The sequence below is a fragment of the Thalassophryne amazonica genome, chromosome 16, assembly GCF_902500255.1.
Source record: "Thalassophryne amazonica chromosome 16, fThaAma1.1, whole genome shotgun sequence".
In the NCBI taxonomy this organism is placed as follows: domain Eukaryota; kingdom Metazoa; phylum Chordata; class Actinopteri; order Batrachoidiformes; family Batrachoididae; genus Thalassophryne; species Thalassophryne amazonica.
In genome coordinates, this window is record NC_047118.1 from 91,844,106 (window position 1) to 91,867,062 (window position 22,957).

The 22,957-nt window shown below is 44.7% G+C and overlaps 1 protein-coding gene across 1 annotated transcript in view; it reads right to left on the minus strand.

Annotated features, from left to right (window-relative positions):
- The window catches only part of mettl22 (methyltransferase like 22), a 382,505-nt gene that overhangs the window by 319,477 nt on the left and 40,071 nt on the right, over window positions 1-22,957 (minus strand). Inside the window, exon 3 of the mRNA XM_034190848.1 lies at window positions 19,089-19,299. Within this exon, the coding sequence (XP_034046739.1) occupies window positions 19,089-19,299 (211 nt within the window). The remainder of the gene's footprint in view (window positions 1-19,088; window positions 19,300-22,957) is intronic.

Genomic DNA, 22,957 nt, shown 5'->3' on the forward strand with positions numbered 1-22,957 from the left:
AATGGTATCAAGTACCAAATGCCGTGCCTCATGTGACCCTTTTAGTTTCAGAAAAACACGAATCTCATGACCTAGGCCCAATGGTAAAGACAGCTTTAGAAGTCAGAGAATGGCAAAACATAGAAAATCGACAGGTGCATCTCTCAGAAGACAAGCAATTTATACAGATTAGTTTAAATGTAAACGATGAGGGTGTAGCCCAAAAAGTAGAGCTCAATCCCAGACCAGAGACACAAATGGGGATATCGGCCCAACAGGAGAAGCTGTTAGAGCAAATACCACCAGTGGTGTGGTCCAAAAGCAAAACAGATGTAGGACTGGTAAAGATAGCCCTACAGTGAAAATAAAAGTAAAACCAGGAGCAAAATTACCTCACCAAAGACAGTATCCACTAAAGCCTCAGGCAATTGAGGGCATAAAACCAGTAATTAAGGGACTAATGGCAGCAGGAGTTTTAGTAAAAACTAGTAGCCCTTGTAACACTCCCATCTATCCTATCCCTAAAAACAATACCATAGAGTACCGGCTGGTGCATGATCTGCGTCCTATCAATGCAATAGTAGAAATGGATGCACCTGTGGTTCCTGATCCACATACTATACTGTCAAGCATCCCTGCTGAAGCAAAATGGTACACAGTGACTGATTTGTGTTCAGCTTATTTTAGTGTACCCGTGCACCCAGATTCACAACACTTGCTTGCATTCACATTTCAGGGACAAAAATTAACGTATACACGTCTGCCTCAGGGACTGAACCTGTCCCCAGCTATTTTTAACAAAGTCCTGGCTGAAGATTTACAACACCTTGACATACCCAGCACATTGGTGCAATATATGGATGATCTCCTCATTGCATCAGAGACCCAAGAACAATGTGAAATAGATTCATTAACTGTATTGCATGCTCTGGCAGATGGGGGTCACAAAGTAAGCAAGGACAAATTGCAGTTCTGCCAACAACAAGTAGAATACTTAGGGAGACAGTTGTGTGGGACCATGCGATGTATAGCCCCAAGCCAAGTGGAGGCTATAATCAAGGCTCCGAAACCACAGACAGTGGGACAAATGCTTTCATTCCTTGGGATAGCAGGTTACAGTCGGCCGTGGATTTGTCACTATGCTATAAAAACCGCACCTCTGCGTGCTATGATTAGAGCTGCAGGTCAAACAATGCAGGCCTCCTTATCTGGACAGATGAGGCAACTGGAGCTTTTGAGGCCCTAAAGACAGACATGCAAACTGCTCCAGCGTTAGGCAACCCTGATTATGGAAAACCTTTCCATTTGTATGTTGCTGAAAAAGCTGGTTATGCCTGCGCTGTATTAATGCAAGATACAAAAGAAGGAAAACAACCATTGGCCTATTACAGTACCAAGCTTACCAACATTGAAACGGGATTGCCACCATGTTATCAGGGTCTAGCAGCAGCTACCTTCGCATTTCAAAAAGCGTCATCCATAATCATGGGACATGCAGTAACGTTGTACACGTCGCACCAACGGCATGCCTTACTGACCAGTCAACGGTTCGTCCTAACACAAGCTAGACGCACTGGCTATGAAGTCGTGTTATCTGCTCCAGAGATAACAATACAACGCTGTCACACGGTGAACCCCGCCACCAAATTAACCACACCGTTAGATGGCGCTCCACATGATTGTGTGGCAGAAACTGAAAAATTCTTGAGAGCCAGGGAAGATTTGTATAACCACGTCATAGATGCAGATTTAACCCTGTTTGTGGACGGCTCATGCTTCCGGGATGCTACGGGATTACATGCGGGCAAGGGTATTGTTAAGCTAAACGCTGATGGGGAGACCTTTGAGTTGTTGGAGTCCCAGGGAATTGATCAGCCTTGTTCAGCCCAACTGGCAGAAATTAAGGCCTTAACTGTAGCCTGCCAGATAGCTAAAGATCAACGTGTTAACATCTACACAGATTCAGCCAACGCTTACGGCGTATGTCACGTACATGCAAACATCTGGAAACAGAGGGGGTTTTTGAGGGCGGAGGGCACCCCCGTCACACATGGAGAGGCAATTTCACAACTGTTACAAGCCCTCCAACTGCCATCTGCAGTAGCCATCATTAAATGTGCAGGTCATCAAAAGAACAGCAACATTATAGCTCAAGGTAACAACCTAGCAGATGATGCAGCACGAAAAGGAGCACAAGGGGAAAATATGTTTCCATTATTAACCATCCAAGACTGCGCCCCACCAGTTTCACTTGAAGCACTGATAGTAGCTCAGAATAGAGCCAGTGGAGAAGAAAAACGTATGTGGGTTAAACGAGGCGCCATTGAAATGCATAGCCAAGGGCCAGCTGACAAACTGTGGCGAAGGAGTCATGGACATTTTGTGTTACCCAACAATTTATTACGACAGGCGATCATTTGGGCCCATGGACCAGATCATTGTTCGCGAGTCCAAATCATGAACAAATTAACAGCTGTCTGGTGGTCACCATATATGGCAGCCACGGTGGACCGGTTGTTGAGTGAGTGTGAGGTGTGCGCGCAGTACAATGTCAGGAAATCATTCACGGCACCCCTAGCCCACATTCCGGTCCCTGATGGACCGTTCAGACATCTCATGATGGATTTCATAGACATGGGAGCCGACAATCGAGTCAAGCGAATGAGATATGTTCTGGTAGTAGTATGGCAGGTTCAGCCAATGGATCGAGGCAGTGACCTCCCCAAATCAAGATCATAAAACGGTGGCCAAATTCTTGTGTTGAGAAGTTTTCCCAAGATTTGGCATTCCAGATACTATCTCATCTGACAATGGCAGTGCCTTTATAGCTAAAGTCACATAGGAAACGTTCAAACAATTGGGCATCAAGCAGAAATTTGGGTGTGTTTAGCACCCCCAATCAAATGGAGCAGGAGAACGGGCTAATGGCATCCTAAAAAGCAAACTAGCAAAAATCATAGCAGACAGCAATGGCAAACTAACCTGGCTGGATGCGCTACCGCTTGCTCTGTTGTCAATGCGCTCACAAACTAACCAACTAACCCATCTAACACCATTTGAAGCTCTTACAGGTCAGCCAATGCCTATTCCATACCTGAGAGGACCCTACGAGGGACCATCGCTGGAGCAGCTACAGGATGAATGGTATAATTATCTGAGGCAATTAACCCAAATACACAAAACTATCTTTTTGCAGGTCAAAGGTGCCACAGAAGACAGAGAAGCAGAGATTCCACCCGAAAATCAGACCATCCAACCTGATCTGGTTTATGTCAAGGTGTTCAAAAAGAAGTGGAACCAGCCCCGCCGAGAAGGTCTTTTTAAAGTGATTCTTGCCTCGCGAACAGCAGTCAAAGTAGACGGTAAGGCCACTTGGTTCCACTTAAACCACTGCTGTAGGGTTGGTGGCCCAGCGCCCCTGCGGCTTCGGCAGGCTCGTCTTGGCAGTGCCGCCGGGCCAAGGGGGGAAGCAAGAGAAGCCAGAGACCCTGCAGCCAGCACCGAGGGAAGGCCATGCCTCCCTGCAGCCAGCACCGAGGGAAGGCCACGCCTCCCTGCAGCCAGCACCGAGGGAAGGCCACGCCTCCCTGCAGCCAGGGACATCAGGCGAACACCGGCTGAGGCGATCACAGAGACTGATCGAACAAAGACAACACACGCCTTCAGAAAGTAGTGGATCCCTGCCAGATAGAGCAGTATCAGACTCAGACGCGGACCAACAGATAGAGAGGCCACAGGAGACATCAGACTCAGACAGTAACCCGGCAGACATACCCACAGTAGAACTACAAAATACGCCAATATCAGAACAATGATCAGGGAATTACTCAAGGGATTGACGGTACTACTGGTGGTTGGTATGGGCGGAGACAGACATCCAAAACATACACTTGACTGTGCTGTGGGCATGGGTGCAATAGCAACTGAACAAGGCACTCTGACCACAGGAAAAACATACAATTTGGCATACGTTAAATCAAGAGCCTATAAGAACATAGGACTACAGGGACAGCTGGGGGATTACATATTAGGTGAAGCCATTAGCACCAAATGTGAAGAGGAGGGAGCAATCAACATAGAGGTAATTTGTTATAGAAGAGGATGTAGGGAAACCAAGCAAGGCATAACGGTTACAACACATGAAGCCACAAAATGGGTAAAAATTAAACCAAGAAAAAAAGGACAACTCGAAGCCTAGAAGTGAATAGTCAGTTAGAGAGATGGGATCCCAGTATAGACCTAGCCCGTACACAAGGTTTGAAAACTAATTTTACCAATGGTTAAAATTTTCAGCCAGACAGATCAGTGAAAAGCCTTGCATAGCCTGTCACTGGAAAAATGTGATACCTCAGGCTAAACCTCTACCTAATATCAACAACTGTTACAGGAGTCCCCAACATAACTTATTCCAAGTAAATTGCTATCCGCAATGTGCTTTGCATATGGCAGCAGGTGCTGAAGGGTATGCGAACGACAGTAACTCGTGTCCGGTGCCCTTGAGTACAAAAGGGGAGACAACCCTCCCATCCATTATTAAAATAAAGAAAGAAATGAGACATCCTTTTTGTATAGCTAAAGGCTCAGCAGCACAATACATAAGTAACTGGGAGGTAGGGATGGCCAGCTCAAAACACCCCATACTGTGTACAAAAAAGGAACAAGAGTATAAACCGGCCAAAACATCATGGAATATTACTGTATGTCACACTCTGCCTACAGCAAGCATACAGTGTAAACAAGTAGTACCGGCCACAGGGGGGTTTGTGATTGGAATGAATCTCACCTATGCTTCATGGATAACCATCCCAAATTTAGCTAATGGGACAGTACCCTTGGCTGATATCTTTTGGACATGCGGACAAAAGAAGAAACTCTTGCAAGATGGCGCCTGTGGCTGGCGTGGCCGTCGCTCGGCTCCTGTTGTGTTGGTTACTAATGGCCACTTTTACAACATTTGTTATTTTAGCAGCCCGACTAGCAGATGGAGGTGTCTTGGCTTTACGGACTTACGATCGGGACTCTTTGTTTCATATCAAGGAGACAATGGAGAGCCTATTTGCTTCATGAGACAGGTTCAACCAGGCGTTTCCTCCGCCCCTAACTATCGGCTCCGACTCACCTGATTATCCGCTGCTGTTGAGGGCGCCGTGTAAGATCCGCAGGAGACTGAGGAAAAAAGGCTTTTTGGATAAGAGGAGAAGAGGCTTGCGGCTGGTGTCCAGGTGAAGAGAAAGCGTGCAGCGGCGCATTTGGGCACCAGCACCGGTGGCCGAGGACGGGCTAGCTTCCTCTACCACATTCCTCTCTTTGATGTGTGTGATGGCACATCTGCATCGACACCTGTTCGGTTAGGTACGGGTGTTCTAGACTTTTCCCAGCGCTGGTATCCTGGTGGCGTAGTCCCATCGCTACTGTGCACTTCCGTGTTTACGCCTCCGCCTGCACGGATCAGCTGGAGTCCACGTGACCACTGTCTTCGTCCTATCCCATTGCGAGCCTCAGACAGCGCCTACGTGACATCGTCCACCTTGCGCCTTGGTTTATTGAACGTGCGTTCAATCGCCAATAAATCATTTTCCCTAAATGATCTTATATCAACGGAAATGTTGGACTTAATGTGCCTTTCGGAGACTTGGCAGAGAGAAGAGGAATTTCTTCATTTAAATGAGCTCTGCCCTGCTGGGTTCTGTGTCCTTGGGAAGCCCCGCCCCTGTCATCGTGGTGGGGGCCTTGCCATCGTTTATAAAGAGGATTGTGTGTGTAAAGGGGTACAGTCACAGGATTTTCCCTCCTTTGAATCACAGTTGGTCAAGGTGGGTTTCTCAAACCCATTTTTCTGTGTGTTGGTTTATCGCCCCCCAGGCCCTGCTACTGCCTTTCTTAAGGATTTTAGTGACTTTTTATCCTCTATTATAACGTTGGAATCTGTTTTAATTCTTGGAGATTTTAACCTTCATGTTGATGACAAGTTATCTTGCTCTGCTATGGAGCTTTTATCGTTGACTGAAGCTTTTAATTTTGTGCAACATGTTTCTGAGCCCACTCACCAAAAGGGTCATATTTTAGATTTAGTTTTTACACTTGGCCTAGACATTTTAAATATGTCTATAAAAGATGTTGAGCGACCATAGTCTTGTTTCGTTTGACCTGCATTTCAGCTCTGATCAGAAGCCATTAGAAGTTAAGTCTCGGAGGCATATCATCACTGCTGAAACTGCAGAAAGATTTTCTTCTATGTTTAATCCTTGTTTGTTCACTGATTTTCTTGATATGGACAATTTTATCCAGTGTTTTAACCATCACTGTGATACTATTCTTGATCAGTTGGCTCCTGTTAAATACAACGTGTCTTTATAGAAAAATGAGTGCCCTTGGATAAATGAAGAGCTCTTAAGTCTTAAGAGACTGTGTTGAAGGACTGAACGCCTGTGGAAATCCTCTAAACTTGAGGTTCACAGGCTTCATCTCAGGGAGCTGGTTTTATCATATAACAAAATGGCTGAGAGTGCCCGTTCTGTCTACATACGTCAGCTGGTGTCTGTGAATAAGAAGAATCCCAGAGTGTTGTTTGATACAATCAACTCTCTTGTATGTCCTGCTGCTTCAGTTACTCCTGTGTTTTCTGAAGCTGACAGCAATGCTTTTTTGAGTTTTTTCACTGACAAAATCAAGTTGATTAAGGATAAAATTCCACCCTCCCTGTGTGGTACGTATATTGTTATTGAGCCTGTTCCCAGCATTTGGTCTTCATTTAAGGCTGTGACACTTGCTGATATTTCGGCATTGGTGAGCAAGATGAAACCTTCCTCTTGGTCATTGGACATCCTTCCCTACAGGCTCTTTATTAAAGTATTTGAGGTAATTGGTCCGTGCACTACTAGAATGGTAAATCTTTCTTTGTCCACCGGTGTGTTTCCCAGTGCTTTTAAGCATGCCATAGTGTTGCCTCTACTGAAAAAACCAGGTTTAAATCAAATGGAGCTAAGTAGTTTTAGACCTATTTCTAAGCTCCCATTCCTGTCTAAGATCCTCGAGAGGGTGGTTTCAGACCAACTGACACTCTTCCTGGATCAGAATAACATTCATGACAGGTTTCAGTCCGGTTTTCGTAGACAACACTATACGGAAACGGCTCTTTTGAAAGTGTCCAGCGACATTATGATGTCTGCTGATGCTGGGAAATCCACCGTGTTGGTTCTTTTGGATTTGTCCTCTGCCTTTGATACTGTTGACCACCAGGTCCTGCTGAATAGATTGAGGGATCATGTCAGACTGTCGGGGTCAGTTCTTCGGTGGTTTTTTCATATCTGTCTGGGCGTAGCTTTAGCGTTTTTGCTAACCAGATAAGGTCAGAGTCTGCAGACCTGTTATGTGGAGTCCCTCAGGGTTCTGTATTGGGCCCCATTTTGTTTTTATTGTACTTGTTCCCTTTAGGTAGGATCATTCAAAGATTTACTGATGTCTCTTACCAGTTATTTGCGGATGACATCCAGCTTTACTGCTCCTTTAAGTCATCTGAGATTAAGAGGCTTGATTCCCTCCTCCATTGTTTGGCGGAAACTTTCTTCAGCTTAACGCAGACAAAACAGAGAAATTGGTTATTGCCCCTGATGCCCATATTCCAGGTATTCAGCAGTACTTGGGAGACCTGGGCCAGTCTGCTAAATCATGTCTTCGAAACCTGGGTGTCATTTTTGATAAAGTCATGTCGTTGGTACAGCATTGTAAACAGCTGACGAGGAATTGCTTCTTTCAATTAAGAAAGATCTCTAAGCTCAGGAAAATGGTGTCTCGAAACGATTTAGAGCTTATTATTCATGCTTTTGTGTCAACACGTTTAGACTATTGTAACAGTTTGTTTTCATATCTAAACAAGAAGGAGTTGCGTCAACTGCAGTTGGTACAGAACTCTGCAGCAAGAATTCTGACAAGCTAACAGAAGGACTCATATTTCCCCAATTTTAAAGGAGCTTCTTTGGCTGCCAGTGTCCTTCAGGATCAATTTTAAAATTTTGGTTTTAACTTTTAGAGCTCTACATGGCCAGGCGCCTCCCTATATCTGTGACCTCATCCAGCCTTATGCCCCTGCCAGGGCTTTGAGGTCTGTGGACCAAAATCTGTTGATGGTTCCTCGCACCCATTTTGCACCCAGAGGAGAGCGATCCTTCCAGGCTGTTGCTCCCAGGCTTTGGAATGGTCTCCCGCTCTCTCTGCGCTCACTGGACTCTGTCGATACTTTTAAAAGCCAACTTAAGACTTTCTTTTTTACTCAAGCGTTTGCTTAGCTTTTAGGCTGCTCTGTGATCCTATGTTATGTTTTATGTCTCGGCCATTGTCTGATGTTTTGTGTGGTGTACTCTGCTTTTATGTTGTGAAGCACCTTGTGGCTCTTGTCTGTGAAAGGTGCTATATAAATAAAATTTACTTACTTACTTACTTGTCATCTCTGTCCCCTAATTGGAAAGGCATTTGTGCCCCTGTAATGCTCACAGGAGCAATAACAGTAATAGAAATGCCACATTCAATACAAACCATACCCCAGAAACTTTGTAAGAAAAGAGGACTAATGACATTCTAAATAGACCACAATGTCACAGTCAAAGACGGGGTGCCAAAAGGGATACCCGGCAATTAGAAGCCATAGATAGTAGAGTTAAAGCAGAAGACGAAGCGGCAAAATGGTCATGGGTAGCAGGACTGTTCTTCAGGGGTAACCCAGTAGTTCATACCAAGTTCCAGGAGGTGCAGTGGATTAATTACTTATGGTATAATCAACAAAGGTACTTGAATTGGACACTAGCAGCTGTAGAAGCTTTATCAGAACAACTGCATGCCACCTCACTAATGACAATGCAAAACAGATTAGCTATTGAGATGATGATGGCTGATGAGCAAGGAGTTTGCACCATGATCGGAGCAAGAGAATGTTGCACAGCTATACCAATGCATACGGGGGAAGATGGGAATTTAACTGAACTCCTAATGGAGCTCGGAAAGATGCAGCAAGAACTGTTAAGTAACACCCTAGGAGGGAGGAACCAAACTGATAACCCCTGGGAAAGTATCTTTGGAGGTGGAATAAATATTGGCTCACTGTTCACCACGATTTCTGGAGCTTTAAGGAATGGGTGGATGTCATGGTGGGATAGGTTATATCAGATAGGTGTGGTCTTGGCAATGATAGGAGTGGTTGTCCTGCTAGTAATATGTTGTGGTATTCCTTTGCTGAAATGCCTGGTTGATAAGTTGATTGCATCCACAGTAGGACAACTCCCCGTTAGCCGCCCAGAGCCAAGGATAAGACCTCGATGAAATAGGCCAATAGCCAGAGTATATAGAAATGGATGAAATACCAACTGTTCTCCCTGACACCCCCCCAACTACCTGACATCGTGATACATACCCCACCAAGAAACGAGGACTGGGAGGGACAGTACTTTGAGGTGTTATAGACAAGGGAAGAAGACATGTACATTCACACACATGCACCCACAAAAATGAGGGGTAGGATAGACAATGTCTGAAAGAATGACAAGGAGATACAGAATGACTGTATATGTATATTAATAGGACACAGAAGTATGGCTGAGAGACCAGAATCTTCTGACCTGGAACTTACTTCTGATCTGCCTCTACCAAGTCTGGGTGATCTCTCAGACCTGTCTGAAGGAGATGATCCAATAGGGGGCCAGCCGAGACGAAGTGTGTTGCCGCAGCCGCCAACCATCCAGCAGCTGTCCCAGCTGGCGCCAGGAGGACCCAGGTTGCTTCGGCCCCAGGCGACGAGGGCTCCACTGATTCAGCCCACACCAGGACAAGGCCAAGGGACTCCGCCAACGCTGGATGGACCGTTTGGTATCCGACAACCACCCCATCTGCAGATGCCATGGAGACATTCACGTGTTGGCAGCAACGGTACCTCTGAGGGGAGGTAGCCAAAGTCGGCCATATGTAGCAGAAGCCCGAATGCACGCTAGACCTAACCTACAGCAAGGATCCATCCCCAACTTCCCTTCTCCGATGCAGGGAGAAGGTTCCGCGCAGCCCAGTGCCTCCGGAGGGGTTGACCTCAGCACAGTTCACTTGCCAGGACAACGAGGAACCCTGTACAGACTGCTGAATGCCCAGATGCATGCCCCAACAGGTTGTGCGTGCAACATTGACAATACTCCTCCTGCACGTGAGATGCATCCCCCCACGTTGCTCCTGTCCCCTGGCATGCACAACTTTAATCTGATCATGGTCACCCCACTGGACATGGCAATCCTGACTCGAGAGCTTAGGCTTCCACAGGAATTGGCTCCAAGGACCCTGGATCATATTCTGCCCCTCACGAATCACATTCCCAGTGTGGTATTCAATGCACTCATGCCCAAACTGACTCAGACGGCCGCATACCTGCTAAGGATGCACCGTGACAATGCCAACATGTCTTGTGCCCAAGAGTGCCTGCAGACTGATATGTGTAAACTGATCAACATGGTGGACCAGATGAAAAGGGACCGCCTAGCGATGGTCACATCCACCATAAACATGGTGGCACATTCTCAGGAGGCCCTATGCCAGCTGGTCAGGCAGAACCATGAGCTGGGGAGGGTCTTCAGAGCACTGTGCGACTGTCTGAGAAACCTGATCTCTGAGGGCTGTCATTCCACTGCCCCTGAAAGGCAAACCCCCTCATATTCCCCAACTTCTCCCAGAACCTCGGATGCTGAGTGAACGCTGGGGGACTCAAACTGATTTAATGGCTCTGAAAATGGACAAGGACTTTGGTTCTTAGATTTGGATCACGGACTGGTTTCAGAAATGCGTGTACGAAAAAAGAAAAATGGATTGGTATATGTCAACAACGAAGGTCTGATAAATGTCTATCCTTACCATCATTTGTGTAACACAGATAAGGTTAAATGCACACACATAGTTAGCACATTTGTTAATTTACACAAGGGGACCCTTACACGGCGTATCTATAGGGTTAATGGTAAAGAGGCGTCATAGGGACCCTTTTCTTTATATTATTGCATGCCTTAAGAGACATGCATTGCTCAGGTTTGGCGTCTTGCCAAACGGGCATTAAAAAAAAAAAAAAAACAAGCTGAAAAGAAGAGAAAATAAAGTAGAAAATGTTAGAAATGGCCTATAATGATAAATCATTATATGATTGGATAAAATAAATGACTTAAGGATGGACACAAAGGGTAACAATTCATTATGCTTATCATTAGGCTAGACTTCGCTGACCCTAGACTAGTCCCTTGGCTGACTGAATAAATAGTGATAAAGTAAGCCTTGCTTAATATGCTGAATAACAGACATGTGAGCTTTGATAACAATAAGTACAACCAAGTATAATGGGTTAGAGCCTCTGGTTGAGTGAGACAGATGCCAGAAGATTATTTGCTACATGAAATGCCAATGTAGTGCCTGAGTTTTGCTATGACTAAAAGCTTGTTATAAGTTGTATTATGTAACCATTTTAAGTGCCTTGGCTTGCTCAACTCAAAGATGTTTGAGTGTCACTTTGCTTTGATATGTAATCCAGCTGATAACTGACCATTTTGTGCCTTAGTATGTAGAAATACCAGCATTTATGTTCACCAGCACTTAAATATATTTACTGTGTTAGTATCACTTGTACTCTTTAGATATCTGCACCAGCTTTATCAGTAATTTGAGTGGTGTTATTTTGTTTTAAATTCACAGATGATGGTGTCTTGTCATTAAACAGTACAGGGGTATATTTGGTGAGATGGGACTCTATCGAGTATTTCTCTTAGAAAATATGAAGTCACACCAAAATATGTAGTTATAAATAAATACCAAAACCAGAGCTAATGTGAACAGAACCGGTGTCACCGGTTCTGTTCATTACCTTTATGGACAGAATTTCTAGGAAATTGAAGCGTCCAGGATGAAGATCAGCACCTCCAAATCCGAGGCCATGGCTCTTGACCGGAAAAAGGTGCCTTGTCCTCTTCAGGATGGTGAGGTGTCCTTGCCTCAAGTGGAGGAGTTTAAGTATCTTGGGGTCTTGCTCACGAGTGAGGGACAGCTGGAGCGCGAGATCGACAGACGGATCGGTGCAGTATCTACAGTCATGCGGTCGCTGTATCGGACCGTCATGGTGAAGAGAGAGCTGAGCGGGGGGGGGGCAAACCTCTCGATTTACTGATCAATCTACGTTCCGACCCTCACCTATGGTCATGAGATTTGGCTCATGACTGAAAGAACAAGATCACGAGTACAAGCGGCCGAGATGAATTTCCTCCGCAGGGTGGCTGGGTGCTCCCTTAGAGATAGGGTGAGGAGCTCTGTCACTCGGGAGGAGCTCGGAGTCGAGCCGCTGCTCCTCCACATCGAAAGGAGCCAGCTGAGGTGGCTCAGGCATCTTTTCCGGATGCCCCTTGGACACCTCGCTGGAGAGGTGTTCTGGGCACGTCCCATCGGGAGGAGGCCCCGGGCAAGACCCAGATCAAGCTGGAGGGACTATGTCTCTCAGCTGGTTTGGGAACGCCTCGGGGTTCCCCCGGAGGAGCTGGGGGAGGTGTGTGGGGATCGGGAGGTCTGGGCGGCTTTGCTTAAGCTGCTGCCCCGACCAAGGATAAGCGGAAGAAAATGGATGGATGGACCGGAGCTAATGTGCTTCAATGTGGAAACACAAAGGGCCTAATCTGCTCCAAAGAACAAACTCACTCATTTTCAACCTCTTATCCAAGATCAGGTGGTGGGGGGGGTGGGTGTGAGGTGGGTTCACCCTGGACAGGATGCCAGTCTGTCACAGGGTCACATACAGTCACATACAGACACATACAGACAGACAAACACATTCACACCTAAGGACAATTTAAAGTTTCCAATCCATCTAACCTGCATGTCTTTGGATGTGGGAGGAAGCTGAAGCAGCCAGAGGGAACCCACACAAACACGGGGAGAACACGCAAACTCCATACAGGTGGGAATCGATCCCATGACCTTCTTGCTGTGAGGCGACAGTGTTAACCATTAAGCTACTGTGCTGCCCCAAAGAACAACTTTTTTTTTTTTTAGTTTCAGCAAGCTATAAACTGAAATGTGCAACTGTGGCGCCTCTGTTATAGCAGTTAAAGATGTGTACTAGTGAAGAACAACTCTTGAAAATGTCACGCATCCACCCTCAATCATTCCAAAGTGCTGACCTACCATCCCTGGTTCTCAAGACCAGGCACCGAAGTGGCTCTACTCTTCTTTTTGTTTTTTTGTTTTTTTTTTGGGGGGGGGGGGGGGGGTTAAGATATTTAGGTGTACGTTAGTAAACACTAGTAGAGTTCCACCTTAGATTTGGAATGTATAACAGAAGATATACCTTACTGAATTTTCATGACTTATTGTACTGAGCATCTTTTACTTTACTGCTCATTTTTACAGTAAAATCTTTATGTTCTCTAATGTCATATACCAACACAGAGCAGAGTAGCTACCTAAACTCTGTAAGGGAGTTAGAGTATCTTGTCAATAGTTTTACATCCTCATTGAAGACAACTTTGGATGCTGTAGCTCCTCTGAAAAAGAGAGCTTTAAATCAGAAGTGTCTGACTCCGTGGTATAACTCACAAACTCGTAGCTTAAAGCAGATAACCCGTAAGTTGGAGAGGAAATGGCGTCTCACTAATTTAGAAGATCTTCACTTAGCCTGGAAAAAGAGTTTGTTGCTCTATAAGAAAGCCCTTCGTGAAGCTAGGACATCTTTCTACTCATCACTAATTGAAGAAAATAAGAACAACCCCAGGTTTCTTTTCAGCACTGTAGCCAGGCTGACAAAGAGTCAGAGCTCTATTGAGCTGAGTATTCCATTAACTTTAACTAGTAATGACTTCATGACTTTCTTTGCTAACAAAATTTTGACTATTAGAGAAAAAATTACTCATAACCATCCCAAAGATGTATCGTTATCTTTGGCTGCTTTCAGTGATGCCGGTATTTGGTTAGACTCTTTCTCTCCGATTGTTCTGTCTGAGTTATTTTCATTAGTTACTTCATCCAAACCATCAACATGCTTATTAGACCCCATTCCTGCCAGGCTGCTCAAGGAAGTTCTACCATTATTTAATGCTTCAATCTTAAATATGATCAATCTATCTTTGTTAGTTGGTTATGTACCACAGGCCTTTAAGGTGGCAGTAATTAAACCATTACTTAAAAAGCCATCACTTGACCCAGCTATCTTAGCTAATTATAGGCCAATCTCCAACCTTCCTTTTCTCTCAAAGATTCTTGAGAGGGTAGTTGTAAAACAGCTAACTGATCACCTGCAGAGGAATGGTCTATTTGAAGAGTTTCAGTCAGGTTTTAGAATTCATCATAGTACAGAAACAGCATTAGTGAAGGTTACAAATGATCTTCTTATGGCTTCGGACAGTGGACTTATCTCTGTGCTTGTTCTGTTGGACCTCAGTGCTGCTTTTGATACTGTTGACCATAAAATTTTATTACAGAGATTAGAGCATGTCATAGGTATTAAGGGCACTGCGCTGCGGTGGTTTGAATCATATTTGTCTAATAGATTACAGTTTGTTCATGTAAATGGGGAATCTTCTTCACAGACTAAAGTTAATTATGGAGTTCCACGAGGTTCTGTGCTAGGACCAATTTTATTCACTTTATACATGCTTCCCTTGGGCAGTATTATTAGACGGTATTGCTTAAATTTTCATTGTTACGCAGATGATACCCAGCTTTATCTATCCATGAAGCCAGAGGATACACACCAATTAGCTAAACTGCAGGATTGTCTTACAGACATAAAGACATGGATGACCTCTAATTTCCTGCTTTTAAACTCAGATAAAACTGAAGTTATTGTACTTGGCCCCACAAATCTTAGAAGCATGGTGTCTAACCAGATCGTTACTCTGGATGGCATTTCCCTGATCTCTAGTAATACTGTGAGAAATCTTGGAGTTATTTTTGATCAGGATATGTCATTCAAAGCGCATATTAAACAAATATGTAGGACTACCTTTTTGCATTTACGCAATATCTCTAAAATCAGAAAGGTCTTGTCTCAGAGTGATGCTGAAAAACTAATTCATGCATTTATTTCCTCTAGGCTGGACTATTGTAATTCATTATTATCAGGTTGTCCTAAAAGTTCCCTAAAAAGCCTTCAGTTGGTTCAGAATGCTGCAGCTAGAGTACTGACGGGGACTAGCAGGAGAGAGCATATCTCACCCGTGTTGGCCTCCCTTCATTGGCTTCCTGTTAATGCTAGAATAGAATTTAAAATTCTTCTTCTTACTTATAAGGTTTTGAATAATCAGGTCCCAACTTATCTTAGGGACCTCGTAGTACCATATTACCCCATTAGAGCGCTTCGCTCTCAGAGTGCGGGCTTACTTGTAGTTCCTAGGGTTTGTAAGAGTAGAATGGGAGGCAGAGCCTTCAGCTTTCAGGCTCCTCTCCTGTGGAACCAGCTCCCAATTCAGATCAGGGAGACAGACACCCCCTCTAATTTTAAGATTAGGCTTAAACTTTCCTTTTTGCTAAAGGATCAGGTGACCCTGAACCATCCCTTAGTTATGCTGCTATAGACTTAGACTGCTGGGGGGTTCCCATGATGCACTGAGTGTTTCTTTCTCTTTTTGCTCTGTATGCACCACTCTGCATTTAATCATTAGTGATTGATCTCTGCTCTCTTCCACAGCATGTCTTTTTCCTGATTATCTCCCCTCAGCCCCAACCAGTCCCAGCAGAACACTGCCCTTCCCTGTGCCTGGTTCTGCTGGAGGTTTCTTGCTGTTAAAAGGGAGCTTTTTCTTCCTACTGTTGCCAAGTGCTTGCTCACAGCGGGTCGTTTTGACCATTGGGGTTTTTCTGTAATTATTGTATGGCTTTTGCCTTACAATATAAAGCGCCTTGGGGCAACTGTTTGTTGTGATTTGAAGCTATAGAAATAAAATTGATTTGATTTGATATTATCATATGGCTCAAGTTGGGCCCGTTGTTATGGCCCTTAATTAACACATCTACAATGTCATTATCATGGGTTGGTGTGTTGTGTACTGCCTTGGTACCTGCTTGGTCCTGTCTCGTTTCCTGTGTGTCTCCAGGTGGCATGCTACAAAGCTGATCACCACACCTGACGCTCATCATCACCTCATTGGATTGGAATCCCATAACGCCGCACAGCATGTTAATTAACGGGCTGTCGGAGGCATTAAAGGACGAACGAATCACTTTGGTTATTTGAGCTGATGACTGGTTGAGGGAACACCAGCGGGAGAGGAATCGGAGGGCTGACCGAGTTACTCCTGCATGGATCCCTCTGTGACACAGACCAGGCTCTTCTCTCCTGAGCTCCTCAGGGCATCCTCTCCCCAGTCCTGGGTAGATTGTCCCCCCAGTAGCGCCAGCAGAGACTAGATTCTGGGGAATGTCTCTATTGTGTTTCTACAGGTCATGTGCATAGCACCTGCTCCATCCGGCCAAAAGCCAACACTCGTCCATAGACCCCAGCCAGCTCTCATTCACAGGTGATCATTAAGGCTGCACCCAAATCTCGGGCACTAATTTGTTTAAAAACAGTTCCCTGTCTGTCCTGGGATTTATTGACACTGGGGCAGGGAAATTTTCTGGATCACAAGATTGTCTCCAAAGCTTGCGTCCCTGTTACAGCACTACGGTGCAGCCCTCTCCGTGCATGCTTTAGATGGTACACTGCTGCCAGCCAACCATCACGCACCAAACTGAGCTGGTCACACTAGTGGTGTTGGGTAATCACAGGGAGTCTATTTTTTTTTTTTTTTGTGTTGTTATCCACTTCCCCCCGGTTCTAGGACACCCTTGGGTAGTCAAGCACAACCCCCGATTGATTGGCTGACTGGGGCAATTACTCTGTGTAGTGAAACCTGCCACAGCGGGTGTCTCAGATCATCTGTGCCACCCAGTGTTAGACAGAGTGGGTCAGCACACCTCCTGACTTGTCCTTAGTGCCCTCAGAGTACCACAGTCTTGCTGAGGTGTTCAGCAAGGATCGCTTTCTGTCACTCCCTCCTCACCATCCTTATGACTGTGCCATTGATTTACTCCTGGGTGTAAAGTATCCATTCAGCTGTCTGTGCAATCTTTCGGGCCCAGACAGGGAATCAATGGAGACCTATATCTGGGACTCCTCATCATCCCCACTGGGGGCTGGTTTCTTCTTTGTCAGGAAGAAGGATGGTACCCTGCGCCTCTACATCAACTTCTAAGGGCTCATTTTTTCCTCGAACCTGGTGGAACACACCCAGCATGTATGCATGGTTCTCCATCAAACCCAACCTGGATTGCCATCCCGACCCCAGAGTAGGACCTCCCAGATGGCTTTTTGTACCACCAGAAGCCAGATCTGAAGTTTTGCAGTTCTGTCATTCTGCAAAGCTCACCTGCCATCCTTAGGCTTAAAACTTTCCTTTTCGCTAAGGCTTATAGTTAGGGCTGGATCGGGTGACCCTGGACCATCCCTTGGTTATGTTGCTTTAGACGTAGACTGTGTTTCATAATTATTGTATGGCCTTGCCTTGCAATGTGGAGCGCCTTGGGGCAACTGTTTGTTGTGATTTGGCGCTATACAAGAAAAAAGTTGATTGAAGTTGATTGATAAAATCAGTCACACACCATTTTTAAAACCCAGATATCTCAAAACCCAGTGACGATAGACTGATATTTTGTATGGCATTTAATGGGAATAACATTATTTTGAGAAAGTACGAAGCAAATAGGAGACGGTCAATAGGGAGGCCTCTGGACAGTTAAGTGAAGAATCAGCCACTGGAGACTGATAGTATCCAGGCAGGAGGATCAGTGTTACACAGCTGGTCAAAGGTGGCAGCCCAGTGAGAGACAGTGAAGTCACCCAGTCATCCACTGGAACCGCAGTAGGACAAGGTGTGGGTTTGGCGGCACAAAGTGCATGAGGGTCATGTGCCAACAGGTGGTGAGTGACCTGATCACAGATTCCCACCTGCCCCTGCCGACTTCCAGGACCATCACAGCCCATTTTCTCAGCTCCTTGTACAGCCTAGAACATCCATCAAGCTGTGCACTGTGACTCCTCTGGATGATATCTGTCCATCTCCTAAAAATGGACAGTGGTAACTCGAATACTGTCCCCACCAATTTTCAGGCTCTGCTTGTGGAAGAATGCTGACACAGCATTTGGATCAACAGCTAAATCCTGTGAAACAGTCTGATCCTGAAGTTTGACCAGATGCAACCTGCAAGACTTTAAATGAACCCGTGGAAGTCTTTACAGGACATATCATGCCATAAGACACTGTCAGAAAATAACAGAAAGGAATATTTACAATGCACAATTAAAGGTAGTAAATACTCTTGGCTGTATGAGCCTTATGTTCTTTATAATTTGCAGTTGCTTAATTCATTATTAAGATCCTATTGTCTTACATACAATTTGTACATGTTTAATAAAGCCCCTCAATCAATCAAAAACAATATTTATATTTTAACAGCGTGTGTGTGTGTCTGTACATGTCTGATTGGTCACTTGGATCTCCTGCTGCCTCACCGACAGGCTGCAGCATGTCAGGCTGAGGGTCACCACATCTGACACTGATCAGCAGCACCGGAGCACCCCAGGGCATGGTGCTGGTCCCTCTTTGTACACATCAGATGTCTGCTACAGCTCTGAGCTGTGTCACATCCAGAAGTCCACACATGATGCAGCCATTATTGGAAAGCATTTGACAGCAGCTGAAATCCAAGTCAACCCCCCACCCCAAATGGAAGTATGTGCAGGCTGGGGGGCAGATCCAGTTCAGTATCACGCTCAGGACAAACCACACTATGATTTCAAATTTTTTGTTGATCTTAATGCCATTTTCAGTCTATAACTTCATACTGAGATCATGATAACAAAACGCACTGACCACTTAGTTCATTGAAGTGTTACTTTGAAGTCTGCAGTCAACCAACACCAAAAGCTGAGCCTGTGGACTCAGAACCAAGAGCGTCTTCAGGCAAAAATGTGAAGAAATCTGAACTGATTGAAAAACTTCCCAAACACAACTGTGACCTCAGTTGGTTCTTGCTTCTAAACCAACAACCTTCAAAAAAGGACGGCACTGAACACATACCGACGCCTGAGGTCAAAATCTCCATCCTTGTCCAAGCATCCAACATTCCCCTCCCTGCCTTTGACTCCTTCACTTCCTCCCTCGTCTGCGTCTTTGCCTTTGTCCCCACTTGGATCATCATCATCACCGTCCATGTCCCCCACAGCTTTCTTTGGGTCGCTGTTGTCAGGTCTCGCACCATCTGACATGATCCTGAATTTGGACAGGAAGACTAGAGACAGACACAGACAGAGAGAGACATTAGGTTCACTTTGTGTGACTAAAACAATGTGGAGCCACGTTTGCTCAAAACATCCATGTTAACATGAATTCCCACAGAGGGACACACAATTAAACCTTTAGTCTGGTCACAGTCGAAAAAATTCAAAACAAAGGATTTTGTTGTGGTCTTCTTTCCTTGTCCTTGTGGGTTGGGAAGACCTATGTCTGCTGACATGCCTGATCCTCATCCACCTGCAGTACACACTCAAAAAAACCAACATGGGTGTTGTTGGTTGTTATGTTACATGAACATAAGTCTAACATGTAGCTTCTGTGATACAGAATCAAGTTTTCTGGGTGAACACATTCAAATCATGTAGTTTTAACATAACATGCAACAACTTAGAATTTAACTTGCTCAGTGAACATAATTATATAAAGTATTTCCACCCAAGTAAAATGAGTTAACATAGCCAGAAACGCTGAGTAACCTAAATGTAAATTTGTGGGTCAACATGATGAATTTGTGTTACCATTACTTAATTACCATGGGTCAGGCCAACTAGATTTGTAGGGGTAAATGTAAAAAAAAAAAAAAGTAAGTCCCTTTGGCTGCTCGCTTCTTTGTGCTCGGGGTCACCACAACAAATCCAAGGTGGGTCTACATAAATTGTGCTGATCCAATACAGCAAAGTTAAGCTGACATGTAACTGTATTATTTTAAAAGTAGATGTAGCTACTTACAGGGCAGGGGTGGTGGCCAAGTGGTTAGTGCATTTGGTTTCAGTCCAAAAGGTTCCTGGTTCAAACCCCACACCTGCCACATTTCTCCATGTAATGTGGAGTTGTGTCAGGAAGGGCATCCGGTGAAAAACTTGTGCCAATTCTAATTTAGAAATGGGCAAAATACAAATTGGCGATTTTTCTTGCTCTATTGTCAGTGAGCGGACCGTGATTGGTTATTTTCGTTATACAGTGGTCCTTCATTTATCGCGGGAGTTCCGTTCTAAAAATAACCCGTGATAGGCGAAATCCGCAAAGTAGTCAGCGTTATTTTTTACAATTATTATAGATGTTTTAAGGCTGTAAAACCCCTCACTACACACTTTATACACTTTTCTCAAACAGGCATTAACATTTTCTCACTTTTGTCTCGTGTGTAAACACTCTCAAAGTTCAAACCTCAGTAGAAAAATAAGTCCAGTATTATAGAATGAAACCAAAGATCAAAAAATGTTTTCAGGCCCAAACATTTGTTTGAGAAATAAAAATAGAACATTTTCCTATAAATAATTATGATGGCTTTTAGAACTAACGAATTTAATTTTAACGATCAACCTACGAGGTTGGACACATAAGAAATTATTAATAGTGACTGACCAGTATTTCACAGTTCCTCTGATCGCGCCTCTTCGTCGTGGTGCCGCTGAGTGACACCTTGGTGCAGGTGTCTTTTTCTGAGTGAAGAACACAGTTATGGGTAGTTGTTGGCCCTCTTTTTTTCTTCTGGGCGAGAAGGTTCTCATAAACAGACACACAGAACACAATGCGCGTACTCTCCCTTCGCGGTGCCACGACCGGCCTGCTTGATGAGGACGCAGAACACAATGCACTGTAAAAAAAAAAAAAAAAAACAGCATGCAAAATTTGACTAAAAAAAATCTGTGAAACCGCGAGGCCATGAAAGGTGACCCAAGTTATAGTGAGGGATCACTGTAAATGTGGAAGGGGCACATCTCAGGCAAACATTCACTGAAAAAAAAAAAATACTATCTCATCTTGTGCTGGTGAATCTGTGAAGAAAATAGATTTTTCCAATTTTCAAAAATAGCAAACTTTATGAAAAAGAGAAAAGTTGGCTTGTATATCATTCATGGACCCTGTCGTCATCATATCACATTGAAAGGGTGACCTCTGGTCTTCAAATTAACTAGCAAAATATGTCAAATGGACAAATAAAGGCAGATCTGAAGAACTGGAAACCAGAATGAAAAGGTGAAAATGGCAAACTGATCTGAATCCTGAAAATTTGAGGACCACTTCGATCATAACCTCACCACCTCCATCACCGTATGGTACGCTGGAGCCACCACCAGGGACATACAGAAACTATAGCGCATTGTACGCTCTGCTGAGAAGGTGATTGGCTGCAATGTTCCATCTCTTCAGGACCTGTACATCTCCAGGACACTGGGGCATTCAAGATGGATCAGAGACGATTCTTCTCACCCTGGATATACCCTTTTCGACCTCCTCCTCTCAGGCAGGAGGCTACGGTCCCTTCGGACCAGAACCTCCCAGAATGCCACTATCACAGAGTGACCACTAGACACCGACGCGCCACTATCACCGAGTGACCACGAGACACCGACGCGCCACTACAACCCAGTGACCTCTAGACACTGACACGCCACTACAACCCAGTGACCTCTAGACACTGACACGCCACTACAACCCAGTGACCACTATCAACCAATCAATCAACTTTTTTCTTATATAGCGCCAAATCACAACAAACAGTTGCCCCAAGGCGCTCCATATTGCAAGGCAAGGCCATACAAAAACCATGAAAAACCCCAACGGTCAAAACGACCCCCTATGAGCAAGCACTTGGCCACAGTGGGAAGGAAAAACTCCCTTTTAACAGGAAGAAACCTCCAGCAGAACCAGGCTCAGGGAGGGGCAGTCTTCTGCTGAGACTGGTTGGGGCTGAGGGAAAGAACCAGGAAAAAGACATGCCGAGAAGGGGGGCAGAGATCGATCACTAATGATTAAATGCAGAGTGATGCATACGGAGCAAAAAAAAAAAAAAGAAACAGTGCATCATGGGAACCCCCCCACAGTCTACGTCTAAAGCAACATAACCAAGGGATGGTCCAGGGTCACCCGATCCAGCCCTAACTATAAGCCTTAGCGAAAAGGAAAGTTTTAAGCCTAATCTTAAAAGTAGAGAGGGTATCTGTCTCCCTGATCTGAATTGGGAGCTGGTTCCACAGGAGAGGAGCCTGAAAGCTGAAGGCTCTGCCTCCCATTCTACTCTTACAAACCCTAGGAACTACAAGTAAGCCCGCAGTCTGAGAGCGAAGCGCTCTAATGGGGTAATATGGTACTACGAGGTCCCTAAGATAGGATGGGACCTGATTATTCAAAACCTTATAAATAAGAAGAAGAATTTTAAATTCTATTCTAGAATTAACAGGAAGCCAATGAAGAGAGGCCAACACGGGTGAGATATGCTCTCTCCTGCTAGTCCCCGTCAGTACTCTAGCTGCAGCATTCTGAACCAACTGAAGGCTTTTTAGGGAACTTTTAGGACAACCTGATAATAATGAATTACAATAGTCCAGCCTAGAGGAAATAAATGCATGAATTAGTTTTTCAGCATCACTCTGAGACAAGACCTTTCTGATTTTAGAGATATTGCGTAAATGCAAAAAGGCAGTCCTACATATTTGTTTAATATGCGCTTTGAATGACATATCCTGATCAAAAATAACTCCAAGATTTCTCACAGTATTACTAGAGATCAGGGAAATGCCATCCAGAGTAACGATCTGGTTAGACACCATGCTTCTAAGATTTGTGGGGCCAAGTACAATAACTTCAGTTTTATCTGAGTTTAAAAGCAGGAAATTAGAGGTCATCCATGTCTTTATGTCTGTAAGACA